The 17,763-nt window shown below is 29.6% G+C and overlaps 1 protein-coding gene across 1 annotated transcript; it reads right to left on the minus strand.

Moving 5' to 3' along the window:
- Nucleotides 1–13,401: 13,401 nt before the first annotated feature.
- On the minus strand, nt 13,402–14,757 carry LOC117914425 (endochitinase EP3-like). The gene is made up of 2 exons (XM_034829771.1): nt 14,355–14,757; nt 13,402–13,923 (listed from the first exon to the last, which is right to left on the minus strand). Exons 1-2 carry the CDS (start codon nt 14,755–14,757, stop codon nt 13,508–13,510), a joined length of 819 nt encoding a protein of 272 aa, XP_034685662.1. The 3' UTR covers nt 13,402–13,507.
- Between the last annotated feature and the right edge of the window lie 3,006 nt (nt 14,758–17,763).

Below are 17,763 nucleotides of genomic sequence, written 5' to 3' on the forward strand. Positions count from 1 at the left end.
TAATAATCATTTTTTTGCTTATTTAACTTGATATATGTACCACAATATATCCATAGATCTTATAATGTTCGAATTTTGTTTCTGCTTAAGCTATTAGCTTAAGTACTAGTCAACTTGATATATGTTTAGTACATGCTTTTACTACCTTTTGTTTACATATTGAAAACAAGTACTTATTACTAAGCTTGAGTGTCTTGCCAAGTGAGATCATTACTAGAGAACATCAAATTGATGACAATATCCTTGTAAAACCCAATGACATTGGCAATATATTGAGTTCTAGAGCTAGTAATGCATTGAATGGTTTACTAAAAAAACCTTAACTTACAATATTAGGGACATTATTAATGAAAAATGTACGGTTTTCCTTCACTCTCTTAGCAATTAACCAAATATTTCATGAAATTCAAATAAAATGGTTGAAATTATAAAACTTTATCACATGCACTTTTTTTTTCTTTTTTTTTTCTTTTTGTGAAAAAAATGCCTTGTGGGGGATTTGAACCCCTTCTAATAGATAAAAGATGAATTTCTTTTTACAGTCCCTGAAATAAAGAGTTACATGTTGCCCCCTCAAGCCATTTGTTGGCTTTGTCATTGCCCTCAAATCATGCTAATTAAGGACAAAAAAGAATAATTAAGCTATGAAAGAAAATTAAATTAAATTCTTAAAAGAAATACAAACAATTTTTTTACTACAAGATTATTCATATGATAGAACTTGGAAACACCTAACCTTTGCTCTCCTTCAACACATCTTTGAAGCCTCACCACCAAAAGGAAGAAGAATAAGAGAAGAATAGGAGAAATTATGAATTTTCTTGCATTTAGTTACATATTTATGAATTTACTCCTTTGATTTCCTTCTTTTCATGGAGTATAACAAATACTCCTATACGATACAAGAATAACAGATGGACCTTAAAATCTTTTATANAAACCCACGATCGAACCATGGTCAAACTGGTGACGTCATAAATATATATTTTATTATTTTATATATTATTAAAAAATTTTAAATTAATAAATTCTATCTAAATTTTGACAATATCTACTTCGTTTATTGAGTTTTTTCACAAAATGTTTTACCCGTAGAAGTCATCAATCATCACATATGATATCTATAACACAATATAAGATGTTATACATTCATAATATCAATAAACCCAATATTTATCAAATAATCAAACCATTGTTATCCTATAATAACCAAATTATCAAAGAGTTGTTAACTTAACACATTGTCCATAATAGATAATACAAATGTCAACCACAACACTTAAATAGTTACTCAAAATATAACATGTCAATGTTTGAAAATTCATGAAGATTTTTGCATACTAATAAATATGAAATTCATGTCTTCATTCATTTTGGAAATTGGAATATGGAGATTGAAAATGAGCATTTGTAAAACCAAAGTTCTCCACATCAAGCCCTTCTATAGCTACGCCACCACCATTCTTAGCATCTACAAAAATATTGAACATATATCAACAAGAAATCATTTTTGAAGAAAAAAAATATAATTATTGAACTTTTATAAGTTTAAATATTCTACTAACCAATGTGAGAACTTTAACCTTCCACTTCATTTATTGGAATTGACCATTCTTCATATAGAAGATTTTCCAATTCTTCAACATCTAGCTCTACTGATTGATCCTTATCAACTATCCAAAAATCGGTCTCGTCAATGCATGCATAGTCAATGGGATCATAGATTCTTTTCTTGTTATAGAACCTTAAAAAGAAAAGTATATAATTATTCACAATTGTAAATAAAAGAATTTAAATTCAAAACAACTAAGAAAGCATTTATACCGATTTTTTAGCCACAAATTGTAATGAACATATACAAGATCATTAAGCCTTTGATGTTCCAATCTATTCCTTCTTTTGGTATGTATACGTTCAAAGACACTCCAATTCCTCTCACATCCAGAAGACGATGCAGTTTGGCTCAATATTTGAATGGCCAACTTTTGAAAATGTGGTGCACTGTATCCATGTAGTCTCCACCATTCACCTAGTTACCATTTTCACATTTAAAAAAAAAAACATTAGCAAGTTTAAAATATTAAATAGTAAGTAGGTAACTAATGAAAAGGAACAAACACACTAATAAATGAAAATTATCTTTTACTAGGTTGAAGTACTTCACGTGAAGAATAAGCAAGGTCTCTTCTAAAACTTTCCAATCAATCATGAAACAATTACTTCATTTCATTCATTGTATCAAGCTTACCTTTTAGAACTTTTTTATCAATAACATCCATGACACCTCCAATAATAGTTGACTTATTACAAAAGTTTTCCTGATCATATTGAAAACATGGATTCAACCAATAAGCTGCTAAATGAATATTTTTCTTTAGTTGTTGATCCCAACGTTGCTTTATGATCTCTGTATAAGGCTTGTATAGTCTTTTGTTGTAGTTAAACAATTTCTTAATGCCCAAACAAACCTTATACATGTCTTCATACACATATCCCATTGAATGCCTCTCATCACAATCGACAATACGCAATAAGCGCATTAGTGGACACATAAGATTCACAACAATCAAACAATCATTCCAAAATCTATTATCCAAGATGATGGAAACTGCAACTTTGCTTTTATTGTCCCTTGAATATTTAGAGTCCACAAAGAGCTTACTAGTCACCAAAGCTTGCAAGTCATGTTTATGATCATGAAGACTCTTGAGTGCAATGAATGTAGTAACAAAGCAAGTTGCACCAGGTTGGAGAATCTCTGTCCATCCACCTTTTTTCTCAACCAACTTAACAAAGCAATATGATTATACACAAAAATTGTCACATTTGATGCACATCTTACAAGTTCAATAGTAAGGTCCATATTACCAATATCCTTAAAGATCAAATGAAGACAATGAGTTGCACAAGGTGACCAATTGATGTGTTTATGCTTTTGAGAAATCAATCTCCCCACGGCCACATAATTTGTTGCATTATCAGTCACTATAAGAACTACATTGAGTGGACCCACTCATTCAATCACCTCATCAAATAACAAAAACAAATTAGTTTCATCCTTGACAATGTTTGAAACATCAATAGATTTCACAAACGATATTCCTTCAGGATAATACAAAGGAAATTGATGAGTGTTCTTTGTCTATTATCTGTCCAACCATCACCCATTATTGTATGCCCAACTTTTGCCCAAATTGCACGATAAGAGTCCACAAGTGACTGAACTTCCTTCTTGGCATTCAATTCTTTAAAATATTAACCCGCAGTTGATGGTAATTTGGACTCTTATATCTAGGACCAATTGCAGATATAGCATCCAACATTGGCTTGAAATAGAAGGAATTCACAACATTAGTAGGAATACATGCATCATAAAAGAATCTTCCAACCACCATATCTGCTCTGCAAATAGCTTCTTTCCCAGCTAATACACTCATCATGGAAAGTTAAGCTCCTTGAGTATTTCTTGGTACAAAATACTTATCCACTGTTGATTTTTTTCTTTTTACACTACTAGCTGTCATAAGACTTTACATTTCTTGAACCTCTTCTTCACCTTCTACCATATCCCTTTCAAATTATGACACATTAGGACCATAAGAATTTCTATATTCATATGCTTCTTGGATTGCTTTCTTGGAATTTACAAACTTTTGCAAAGAATTTTCCATTCAAAATCTAACTTCAAGAGGAACCAATTTGCATGGACCAATATCTCATTTCACTCTAGCAAGATGTTGTTTCATTCTATGAATACCCCCACCTTTTGTAATCTTTTTACAATACAAACAAATAAGAGCTTTCCTTCCATTTATATATATTTCTTCAGAAACATGCTCCCATGCAGGGTTGGTCTTACTTCTAGTTGTTTGTGAATTGGTAGTTGAATCTTGACTAGAGAATGGGATCAAGTTTGATTCCATTTTTTATTTCTCTATCAAATTAGAAACAAAAATCTCACATTAATATAGAGAATCAAAGTCATCAACAATTTAATTTTAAAAAAAAAATCAAGTCATTAACAATTTATAGAAATCCCACATTAATCTAAAGAATCAAAGTCATCAATAATTTAATGATTTATAATCAAGTTATCAACATTTTAATTTTAAAAAAAAAATCAAGTCATCAACAATTTATAAAAATCCCACATCAATCTAGAGAATCAAAGTCATCAATAATTTAATGATCTATAATCAAGTCATCAACAATTTAATTTTAAAAAATCATCAAGTCATCAACATTTTATAAAAATCCCACATTAATCTAGAGAATGAAAGTCATCAACTATTTATAAAAATCCCATATTAATCTAGAGAATAAAAGTCATCGACAATTTAAAATTTTGAAATTTATTAAAGAATTTTTTTTTTCAAAATGAGAAATTTACTTTCAAACCAAACATTTATCTAAAATTTATAAATTGTTGCCACCACAGTCGAGGTGAGGGGGAAATGGAGACTTTGTGAACATTTGAAAATTGAAAATTCAGATCTTGCCACCATAGCCCACATGCTCAATCAAATCTCACACTCTCTTTACTTCATCTCGAAAATAGTCTATGAAATAGGGGTTTGCATACATCATGAGTTTAAAACTTCACCAGATATCACTCTTAATTTGAATCAAAATGACAGACCAATCCCAGACTTTCTCATGCTCATTCTATGTCACAATATTTAAAATTTTTATCCAACTCCTTAACAATGGACACCAATGAAACCTAACATCTGAGTCAAAATGAAGGCAGGGGTTACATCTTACTTAGGATGGATCAATGGGTAAATTTATCTAGAATTTATAAATTAAAATGTGTAATGGGTGGGGGCTTTCCAGCGAGAAGGGGGTGGGGGGGACAAGGTTTACAGCGGCAGGGGGTGCTTGCAACTATAGGGGGGAAGAGGAGGTGCTATAATTGCTGGTGGAGAAGAGGTTTTGCAAGGCTTCCAGGCCGCCAATGGGAGCTATCCCGACGTGGGTGTCGCGGCGCATTGGAGGGCGGTAGCTGCTACGGTTTGGACAGCAAGAGGAAGGGTTTGGAATGTGCTTTTATATCCTCCAAAGCGGCGTTGTTTTGATACTGTAAAATATATATATATATATATTAATTGAACCGTCTAATTCTCCGGTCGAACCGCTGGTTCAACCTATTTTCGGGTCAATTGACCGAACCAAATCGGAACGGTAATTGGCTGATCTGGTCCGATTTTTAAAACCATAGTTATGATGATGGTGGTAGTGGTGATGGTGATTATGATGGGTTGGTGATGATAGGAGTAGTATGTAGGTAGTGATTAAGGCGGCTCTCAGTTGTAGCATTCATGGTGGGTGGTTGACGCAGTGGTGGCAACCACAGCGCTTGTGTTGTGTTAGTATAAGGGAATGTCCATCTTCTTACTAAAATAATCATCGAAGTCAACACGATATATAATTACTTTAAGATCTCACTCATATATCACAAATATATTAATTATTAATCTAGACACTAGTTTGATGAATTCTTAAGATTGAGAATGTGTGACATAATAGCTTGGAGATGGTGCATAACTACTTGTTTTATTCAATGTAGTTAACTTTAGTTATAGTAATTAAATACAAGAAAAAAATAGAAAGTTAAATAAAATATTAACATTTTAAAATAAAAAAATACTTTTATATATAAACATTTCTTTTATATTCTTTAATATATCAGAACTAAATACATTATATCCTTTTATCTATATCAATCTTTTGTTAAAATAACTTTAATGTATGTATGTATTATTTTTTCTATCATTTTTTTTTTTTTTTATGTTTTTCTAATATTTTATGAGTTTTTTTTTTTTTGTCAATTTTCACTTGTCGATATTTTGTGTTAAAATATTCACCTATCTGATATATCCTGATATATCTGTAAAATCAAATTATTGATAAATCCATTAAAACTGATATTTTTATCCTTGACCCATACCATGTATAATGTTCTAGATTAGGCTAAATACTTATAAAGACAATGTTGAATTGAATCATATATACATAAAATGTACACTAAATAAATTGAATAATCAATTTTATTTATTTGTCTCAAAATTAAGTAAATTTCGTCAAAAACTTCTCTTATCTTTGTTAATAGTTAACTTCATTCATCTTCCCTTTGACTCAAAGTAAGAGAGATTTTTGACAAAATTTCAAACTAATAGAGGTTAGGTGTATATAGCCTAAACCTTAGGAGAGATGAATGAAATTAACCCAATAATCATTCTTTCTTATTTAACTTAACGTATATCATAACCACCTAATATAGATCTATAATATGCTAATTTTGTTTTTTGTTTAAGCTATTAGCTTAAGTATTAGTAGTCTTGATATATGTTTAGTACACGTTCTACTTCCTTATACTTACATGTTGAAAACAAGTAATTAAATAATGAGCTTGAGTTGCCAAACAAGTGAGATCATTACAAGTACAAACACCAAGTTGATGACAATATACTTGGAAACCCAATGAGGTGGGCAATATATTGAGCTCTAAAGCTAGTGATTCATTGAATAGTTGCTAAAAAGTCTTGACCAACAATATCGTGGACATTTTTCTTCTAAAATCCATAGTATGGTCTTAAATAATACAATTAGGTCGTCAACCATAGTTTTAGAATTGTTTAAGCATTCAAACCTAATGCCTTCTATGACAGGGCGTAATTGTAGTTCCAAGGTAGCTAAATCAAGTTGCAACTTTTGTGATTTTTTTCTAGCCATACATGATATTGATGATAGATTGGTGGCATTGTAATAATTCTAGGTCTAATGAGTTTTCACAATTTTAAAACACATTTATATAGTTAAGAGGAGCTCCCCACTCAAATAGACAAACACTCTTCGTAGAGTTAAACAAATAAAGTCTCATACTAGACTGAAGATTGACTTTGATACCATCAATAACCACTCAATCTATGCTATATAAGTACTATCCACTCTTAATTGATAGTTGTACTTTTCAATTTAAGTTTGTATATTATTTTAATTAAATGTTTTAGCTAGATTTTGTTTGTTTATAGAAATTAGAGAGTAACTTGAAAAAGATTTATGGAATTGTGTTCTTAATATTAATGTATATGTAATAGTTTTTTTCCTTAAATAGTAATTTATTTAAATTATTTTAGGGACTTGATTGTGATTATTATAATTAAAAATATACCAAATTTAATTTCGAGATAGGTTTCATATGGTATATAACATGTTCATTTTCCATTAAAAACTAAAAATTTAATAAAATAATATTAAAATTTTCATAAGTAATATTGACATATGGCTCATGCTCAATATTGACATGTGCATTAGCAACTATGACAAATGTGATACCAAACATTGACATATATAAAGCAATTATGATTTGTATAAAATCTAACCCTGACATATATATATATTAGAAATCTTAATATATGTGGGATTAATTATATGATGTTTGACCTTGACACTTGTTGGAGTAACCTTAACAAAAGAGTAAGTTAACCTTGACATAAGATCAAGTAATCTTGTCATATGTTAAATTCAAACATTAAAAGAAGTAAAAGAAACATTGATAGATATCATACTAATAAGATTTCATCATTAGTAGAAATAGAGAAATATTGACATATGTATATGTCAAGCTAGCTTTAGACTTTTCTTAACACAAGCATAAAAGACATATATGAATAGTAACCTATCTTGATAGATATACCTTATCTTAATGGTGAAAAACTGTCAACAAAGACCTTTTTCCTTATAGTGTAGGGACATTATTTATAAAAAATGTGCACTTTTCCTTCACTCTCTTAGCAACCAAATATTTCATAAAATAAAATAAAATGGTTAGAATTATAGAACTTCATCAGATGCACCTTTTTTTTTTTTTTTTTTTTTGAAAAAAATGTCTTCAAGGGGATTTGAGCCCCTTCTAATAGCTAAAAAAGGAATGTCTCTGTTACCGTCCCCTCGAACCCCCCCCCTCGCCTGTCATTTTCTGGCTTCGCCACTGCCTCAAATCATGCTAAGGACAAAAAGAATAATTAAGCTATGAAAGAAAAGTAAATTAAATTCTTAAAAGAAATATAAACGATTTTTTTACTACAAGATTATTCATATGATAGAACTTGGAAACACCTAACCTTTGCTCTCCTTCAATGCATATTTGAAGCCTCACCACCAAAAGGAAGAAGAATAGGAGAAATGATGAATTTTCTTGCATTTAGTTTATATATTTCTGAATGATTTATGAATTTACTCCTTTACTTTCCTTCTCTTCATGGAGTATAACAAATACTCCTAAACAATACAAGAATAACAAGATGGACCTTAAAATTTTTATACACTCCAGGGTGTCAAGTGTCCTCTAAATTATTCGCTTTAAGTTAATTAACCATATACCTGATTTTCTAGTTACATTTAAGTACTTAAATTAAGGTTGAAATTTTAATATTTTAAAGTTATGAAATTTATGATTTAAAGGGAATTAAACAACTAAAAGAATTAAGAAAATTTAGTCTAATTATATTTTGAAAATATCGTTGGTTATTATACTTCACTATAATGCTCGAATCCTCTACATTAACCTTCCTTTAAAAAATAATTTTTTTGTCTTTACTGAAATGATCTAATAATTAGGCTTGTTTAGTTTCATAACAAAGTTCATTTTCTTTGAAAAACTAGGCATTAGTGAATAACATAATTTTTTTTTCTATTCAATTTTAACATCAATAACAGGATGCACTTTGTATAATTTGTTTACATATAAAATAATTACATAAATAAATATTTTGCTTTCGTCCACTAATAAAATAACATGCCCAAATAATGAAACTTATAGTAGGTGACTAGCATCAATTATTTCTCTTATTTAGTCGGAAAGATTTCTTATCAATAGAATATTAAAGGCTAATAACTTCTTTATTAACTAGGGTTGCACTGCATTATTACCTCTACCAAGGATCATGAAAGTCCACAACTTATTCCTTGTTGACCAAGACTAATAACCATAGTTTTAAGCTTAAGGTTAACACGACAAGCATAAGAATGCTATGAAAGACATCCTATATTAAGGGTCCCTCCTCAAATTTCCAAAAAGAAAAAAGAAAAAAAATACTGCTATAGTAAGGGCCCTGGGGCATATGCCCTTTCTCAAATTTCCCAAAAAAAAAAAAAAATCATGATCTTATGAATAATGTCCACATCAAATTTACAATAAAAAATAAAATAAAATCATACATATAATTAGAGATTTTTAAAAAATTAAAATTAACCTAAAAACATAAATTTAATTTTGAACTCAATGACAAGAATTAATATAATTATTAATGAGGATCAAAATTAGGCTTATTTAGTTCCATAACAAAGTTCATTTTTTTTTATTTGAAAAACTACACATTGATAAATAACATAATTTTTTTTCAATTCAATTTTAAAATAAAATGACATGACATAATTTGCATAATCTATTTATATCCAAAACAAATACATAAATAAACATTTTACTGTAATCGAGTAATAATAATATTGTGCTTAAATAATGGGACTTACACCGGATGGTTAGCTTAAATAATAACCACAGTTTCAAAATAATTATAATCGCTCACGTAACAATCAAATAAATAATATAACACTTCTAATTTATTTTATAAATTGAGGAACAAATCAAAATATAATTTTGAAAATATTACTTGACCCATTCTTTGATCTACTTTAAGGAATTAAACCGTTTTAATACTTCTTTTAAGAATGAAAGATGAAAAACATATATGAAGTTAATTATAAAATAACTTATTACACTATTAAGACCATTCATATTTTTTAAAATCATAATCCAAACCTACTAAAAGTAAAATAATGATAATAATAATAATAATTACTTCTTGGTATTTATCTAAAATTTTAATTTGGCATTCTTGGTATTCATCTAAATTTTAATTTGACATTCTTGATAATATTTAAGCTATATTTGGTTGCCAAAAAATTTGAGGAAAAATGCAAAGGAAATAAAATAGAGAGAAAAAAAAGTGAAAGGAAAAAAATTTAAGTTAATAAATTATTTTTATTTGTTACTTTAAGCTCGTTTACTTATTTTAACCAATTGATATGAAGATTAAATAATTTAAAACTGCATAAGTTTTTACTAGTTTTGATTATATTTGATCTTTTTTTTTTTTTTTCATAGAACAACCAAACATGATAAAATTATTTTCCTTGATATTTTTTCTTTCATTGGTACTTTCTAATAACCAAATATAACCTTTTATTTTACATTCCAATATTATGTGATGACATTATTATATTCTTAATATTTTTCCAACCAAATTACTTCAATTACCCAATTTCAAATTTCTATGCAACCCTTATTCTCAAGTATGTTTTCAATCATATATTGTGGACCCCGTATTTCGGCTCATGCGTTTCCCACTCGATGGTGAACTCGATTTTTATTTGAAAAATGATTTTATTGATTAGGAAAAATGACTTGGAGTCGCCACTTATTTTTGTTTTATTTTTAAAGGGTAAACAAAATAAGAAAGAAAAACCCTAAGTGTGACTCCTTATTTTGGAAAAGGTGGTCTGTAAAAAACTGGATCAGGTTCGAGAGTCAGGTTACTTATCGGGAAGGTACAGTAAAGACCATAGCACCTCTCTAAGTCCCTAAAGTTGGGTCTCTACTAATAAAATGAAGCAATGGTGACAATTAACTAATTAATCATAGGTACCAAAATTAATAATCAAGCAAATGAGCATGCACAAGTCATAGTGAAAAGCAACATACACAAATAATGATGAAATCTAATTACGAAAATACACAAAATAAATATAAGAGAATTATGCAGAATGATTTATTGAATTAAATAAATAAAAGATATTAAAAAAAGTTTTAAAGAAATCTCAAAGGATTTTATTAAAAATGATTTTGAATTAATGATTTCAATTTATTTACTTACAAAAAAGAATCAATTTATTTTCTCAACTTCGTTTGTATTCAATTTTCAAAAAAAAGTTATTTACACTTAATATCAAAAGAATTTATTACAAAATTTGAATTTGGGTATAAAAATTATTTTTACTTCCTTTTACTAGAAAATAATGGATTTTTACAATTTTATTTACAAAAGTATTTAGATTCATTTTCATTTAAAAGAGTCATTTTTACAAATTATTTAAAATGACATAACTTTATTTGCAAAAGAAATTTTAATTAAAAAGAAAAAAAATTAAATCCTTAATTTCTAAAAAATACTTTTAATCTCATTTTAATTAAGGGAAAAGATTTCTTTTTTTGGACAATTTTATTAAAAATTAAATTTTGGGGCAATTTTATTAAAAACAAATTTTGGACAATTTTTATTAAACATTGGACAATGTCATTAAAAAATTTTTTTGAATTCTATTAAAAACAATTCTTTTGGATTTTTCTAAATGCATTGTTCTGAATTTTTATAAATAATAAAAAAAAACTTTTTTTATTAAAAATAATATTTTAAAATCATTGTTTCATCAAAACACATTTACTGAATTCTTCCTCTCATTTAAACAAAATTTCTAGTTTGTTCGATGTTCAATTCTGTACATACAAATAAATATACACAAATAAATATTTACATAAATCAATAGAAATAAAACTAAATATAAATGAGAAATCAAATATGTACCCCAGTAGGCTTACAACAAGTTCAATGCTCTATTTGCAGCTTTTCGAGTCTCACTTTGTTCAATGAAATTCCGTCATCCACGTGTCATAAATTTATGTTCAACCAACAGGTTCGCAAAACGAGCCCATGCAAAAACAAAAATAGTCCAAGTTTCATATTAATTTATCACCAACAAATTAACTCAAATTTCATATTAATTCAACAATTCAAATATTACAAACAATAATTATTATTATAATCAAATTGAGCAAAATGAACAATAATAATAATAATAATAATAATAATAATAGTAATAGGAAACGGATGAGATGGGAAGGGGGTCGCCGACCGGTAGTGGCTCGCCGGCGGCAACTGGTCGGTGTCCCGGCGGAGGTGAGGGGTTGAGTTTTTGAAAATAATAATAATAATAATAATAATAAAGAAAATAAGGAAAAAAAATGGAGAAGGAAAGGAAAAAGATGGGAAGGAAATGAGGGGGTGTTTGGCCGATAGTGTCTTAGGTGCAGTGGATGAAGGGTTGTTAGGAGAAAGAAAAATGGAGAGGAAGAAAGGGAAAAACAAGAGGAGAAAATGAAGGGGGTCGATTGCTGTTAGGGAATAAAGAGGGAAAGATGAGAGAAAATGAAGGGGAGTTGGGGAGCTTCGGTCGTTAGTGGAGTGTGGAGCAAAAAAACCAAAGAAGAAAAAATCAGGCCAAAAATGGGGGAGCCGGCCATCAGTGGGTCTCCTGCGAGTAGCAGAAAAAGAGCCAAGGAAGAGGGGAATGGGGGGCCGACCATTTTTGCCTTGGGAATGGGGGAGATGTTAAAAAAAATTCAAAAAGAAAGAGCCCATGAATGGAGGGCCGGCCAAAAAGAAAAAGAAAGGGGAAAAAAATAATAAAAAAATGAAATAGAGGGAATAGGGGTATGACTTCGACGTGGGGTGATGGGGGTAGGTATGGAGGGCCGGCCAAAAAGAAAAAGAAAGGGAAAAAAAATAATAAAAAAATGAAATAGAGGGAATAGGGGTATGACTTCGACGTGGGGTGATGGGGGTAGGTAAGGGTAGGTAGGGGAGTGAGAGGAGAGAGGAGAGAGGAGAGAGAAATGAAGGAAATAAGAGAAAAAATAAAAAAATAAAAAATAAAAATAAAAATAAAATAATAATAATAATAATAATAAATAACATAAAAGAAAAAGTAAAATAACATAATAATAATAATAAAATAAAACAATATACAAAATAATAAAAACTAAAAAATAAATGGTGAGTGGATAAAAAAAAACACATGTAATCGAGATTTAAAATATATGAACAAAATTGATGTAAAATAAAAATGAAACAAATTTTGGGGTTTACATATATCTTTGTTGCTTATTTGTTTAAACTAATGTAGTATTTGTTTTTTGATTGAATAGAAAAAATTAAATATTTTATCTTTTTTTATTCAATTAAAAGGAACTTATTTATATCAATTAATATAATTAAAGTAAATTTATTATTAATAGTTTTAATTTAGTTATATTTGTTAATATTAATAGGATACTTTTAACTAAATAAAAAAAGTCAAATATTTTAATATTTTCTATTAAGTCAAATATTTAATTTTTTTTATTAAACCAAAAAACAAACACCACCTAAATATCTCAAAAATGTATAAAGCCTTTTATCATCATCATCATTTATTTTTCAATTCACTCAAGTCTTAATACCTAAGTCCAATAGTTGAATTGAAGGGCCTAAACTACTTTTAAAGGCAAAGACAATTTAGACGAATGCCGAAACCAATTTTAAAACTCTACTGTATTCAAATGGCCCACTGTATTATTTCGTTACATTAAATTATGAAATTACCTAAGTTTTAAATCGAGATATCACAACTAAAAAATATGAACTTTGCTATAGTAGTAACCGGTTGAAACACCAAGTTGGTTGCAATACTCTTGATAAAAGTTAAGACGTGCTTTGGCCATCTTGTTTTCTCCATGACAAGCCTCAGGATTGAGGGCATTGATCGTTGCACCAAACCCCTGGCCTATTGCAGGGTGCACATAGTTCATCCAAAACCATAAAGCCGTTTTAAATGACACAACTGAGTCGTTAGCCACGAGTTCGGGATTGTTCAAACCATCGAACCCTATACTCTCTCCGGCTGCTCCATAGTTGTAGTTCCATGTTATTTGAATTGGTCCTCGCCCATAATAACTCTTCCCAGGCGCACAATCATACTTTGTGGAGCTCGTGTCACAAAAATTCTCCGAGGAATTCCTATTTGTTGCCTCAACGCTACAAAAGTCTACACATAAAAAATATTTTCATTAATGTTTCTCAGAACAAAAGTCTATAACAACCGAAAATATTCATAAATTATCCACCATTTTTTTCTTCCTTCTACATATGATATGTTAATCTCATACTATAATATGAATATACATATCCCATATATCAAAAATTAATTTTTTTTATTCATTTTATAAAATAAATATAACCATAATACAAAAAAAAACATATCTATCCATATCCAATAGGATACATGGATATGATATGATATACATATTCGTATCATGCCAATCGAAAGGAGTTTAAGTAAAAACAAGTCAAAATAACTAAAAATTTAAAAACATCGTATTTTTTCCCCGGAAAAACTATTTTTTGATTGTGAAATGTATTGTAAAATAAAAAAACAGTTACCAAAGTAACCAAACCGAGCCTTATGAAAATTCTTACGGTCAGTCAAACTCGTGACATGAGCGAAGAAAGCGGCGATCTCCCGCTTCGAGTCATCCGCAGAACCACCCTGGCCGAACCCCGGATACGAATTGACGGCACGAAGGAAGGCGCTGCGCGTGTAGAAGCTCCTCCCGGGGCATTTCTGACCTGCTTGATCAAGAATTCCATTGAAGAAATCCTCGGTCACAATATCAGACACAGAAACACCCCCACCAGATGAAGACGAATAGCAGGGGCCCGCCAGGCAGCCAGCGCCACAGTAATCCTTGGTCGTCCCACAGTACCCATATTGGCTGCAACACACAGATGCACTGCAACCGCAGTTTTGAGCCAGCGCCGGGCCCGGGAGGGCTCCAGCGAGGACCCCAACAAGAAGGATTGCTACCAGCTTGATACCCATCTCAAGAGACCGAGAGAGGGTATTTGGAGGATGTGGTGGTAAGGCTGAGAAGAAGTTGGTGGGGTCTTATAAGAAAATTCATGGAAGTTCATCATTGTAAATCCACTTTTTTAATATTTCACGCGGTTTGGTTTTGAAGAACTGAGCCCTTGCTTGACCTTGACTTGTGAGCGAACGTGTATTTGTGAAGATTACACTGAATTTTGGGCGTATGAAAAAGTGAGCAGGCATTGAGCTCAAAAGGGAAATTCTTACAATCAATGTATATGTTTGGTGCATAAACTTTGTTTGTCCAAGAACATGCATGCAGTATAGTTAAATACAAAAATAAAAAATAAAAAATAAAAAAGGAGAAGAAAATAAAATAAAGAATACATTAGGGTAAGGATTAGAGTAAAATGAAGACTTTACCATTAATAAGTCGAAATAGTCACGGATCATAATTTCCCAATTGCTCAATAAGTTACTTGGATAGGGATCATTAGGACTCATGGAATGACCGATTCCCAAAAATTAATTTTAAATAATTTTATAATTAAACTTTACTTTATTAAATAACAATTAATATGGATATATTGGTATTTCGATTCTATGGATATATAAAAAATATCGGTAAAATATCTATGGATAACGAAAATTATTCAAAATTCATGAAAATATTTAGAAAAAACTAAAAAAATGATAAAAGAAGTAATAATACACATGTTAAAACTATTTTGTAAGTATAATTGACATAAGTATAGTTAAATTATTCAAAATTCATAAAAATGTTTAGAAAAACTATAAAAAAATGATAAAATAAGTAATAATACACATGTTAAAGCTATTTTGTAAGTATAATTGATATAAGTATAATTAAAGGGAAAAATATTGGTAAGTAGGGATATATTAGTTCTAATAATTCTTATCAAATTTAATTTAATTTATAAAATATTATAACTTCCTTATTATTTTTTATATTTTAATATATATTTTTTTAAATAAATATATATTTTTAATAATTTAAAATAAAAACATTCAAAATTAAATAAAATTAAAAGGATAAATATAAAAAAATATTAAAAGTGAAGTGATAATAATTTTTTAAAATAAGATTAATGAGATAAATGATGATGCATTTAATATTAAAATTATAATTTATTTAATTCAAATGCATTCAATAATGTAAAATAAATTATGATGCATATATGATTTTTTTAATATTTATATTTTTTATATTTATTATCATATAAATAATATAAAAAAAGACTTGTTAAGAAAATTATGATAATAGTTTCTATATTGTTATTAATCAATTAAATAAAATTTAAAATAAAATAATTAGAATTAATTTATTGATTATTTTAATAACGAACTTTAAAATATTTATTGTGAACATATATATTAACAAACATAAACTTGGCTAAGTGGTAGTCCGGGTTCAGCCCAAGCCGGCCATAATGAATACCCTAAGTCAACGAAGACTTTTCGGCAAAATATCGTTGATATTTCGTGACATTTCAAACCAAACCATGACTACACTCCGACATTTTATGAAAATCAAATTTAAACAATTAAATATTGCACAATATTCTCAATGAATTTTGTCACAATGTTCTCAATACTCTATAATCCAATTCGAATTTTGTCATTTATCAATTTAATTATATTTTAATTCCTTTAAGTCACAAATTCTTTTAAATTAATGAAATTACCATGATCATAGATTAAACTTAACATTAGAAGTACCTAAGAAGAAACAATTCTCTTATAAGAGATATCATGATGTTTCTATTCTTAACTGTCAAAATCCACTACAAGAAAAAATGTCATTCATGACATATATTTGTAGACCCCGGGTATATTATGTGTCATTTTGTTTTGCCAGGTGTCCAAATATCAGAAAGCCACGTGTCGCTTGAAGATTGGTCATCAGGTAATGCATTTTGCCTATCAAGGGCTGGAGGGGGGTGTATTCTGTTAGGAGATATTTTTTTGTCTTGGGAAGCTTAGAGAGAAAACCAGAGAGGGAGAGGGGAGATTTTTTTTTTTCTGGGAGATTCGGTAGCTTAGAGGGCAAGACACAGAGAGTGAAGCTTTCTGGCGAGGAGAGATATTTTTCAACCGGTTACAGAGAGATTTTGAGATGATAGCTTGAGAAAAAAAAAACAGAGAGTGAAGTTTTCCGGTGATGAGAGATATTTTTTCTGGGTTGTGACAAAGAGGAGAAGCTGACTTGGGAGGCAAGACAAAGAGGGAGGGTGATTTTTGGCAGCTGGTTATAGAAAGGCATGGGTGGGAGCTTGAGAAAAGGAAGTTGGTTTGGAGCCAAGAAAATTCTTGCTGGAAATAAGCATTGTTTGGTAAGATTGTTTGGGTTCATCATTCATTATATCATCATCCTTCTCCCATCTCTTCTTCATGTGATCATTTTACATTGTTTGTGAGTTTGCTTTGATTTGGTTATTGTAGTTTCATCCCATGTTTTTCTGTTTTTTTTTATTCAAAGATAATCTAACTGTGCTTTGATTGGTTATTTCATATTTGAAAACCTTCTCGTATCTTGGTTCTTTTTAGACATTTTCTGGGTTAATCCACATGCATTTGAGCCCACTGATTAAGACATGAAGTGTGGTTTTTGATGGTTCATCTCATTTTCTTCGTTTGTTTATGCTCCGTTTTCACAATTTTCTCTCTACTCCTAGCATTTGCACATTTTTGGATATGAGACCACACCTTGGGATGCGAGACCATGGGATGGTGGTATTGACAGGAAAGAGCAGTGAGCTAGCAGCTCAGCCTATTTTGCTGGAGAGGAGCCTATTTTCAGCTGACAGTGAAATTGACGACCTAGAGTTAGGTTTGTCATTGCTCAAATGGGTTTGGCCCTGTGTCACAAGATTCACAAGTTTGGCTCAATGACGGCGGCCAAAAGTTTCAGAAATAATGGAAGGTGGACTGGAATGTGTGGAATCAAGGGCTTAAAGTGTCATTTTTTTTAATCGAAAGTCTTTGGGTTTTATTAAA

The sequence above is a fragment of the Vitis riparia genome, chromosome 5 (assembly GCF_004353265.1).
Source record: "Vitis riparia cultivar Riparia Gloire de Montpellier isolate 1030 chromosome 5, EGFV_Vit.rip_1.0, whole genome shotgun sequence".
Classification (NCBI taxonomy): Eukaryota; Viridiplantae; Streptophyta; class Magnoliopsida; order Vitales; family Vitaceae; genus Vitis; species Vitis riparia.

Coding starts and splice junctions, on each gene's coding strand:
- LOC117914425 (XM_034829771.1), bottom strand. CDS start 14,757: ATGGGTATCAAGCTGGTAGCAATCCTTCTTGTTGGGGTCCTCGCTGGA. Junction 13,924..14,354: donor TGTCACGAGTTTGACTGACC/GTAAGAATTTTC, acceptor TTTTATGTGTAG/ACTTTTGTAGCGTTGAGGCA.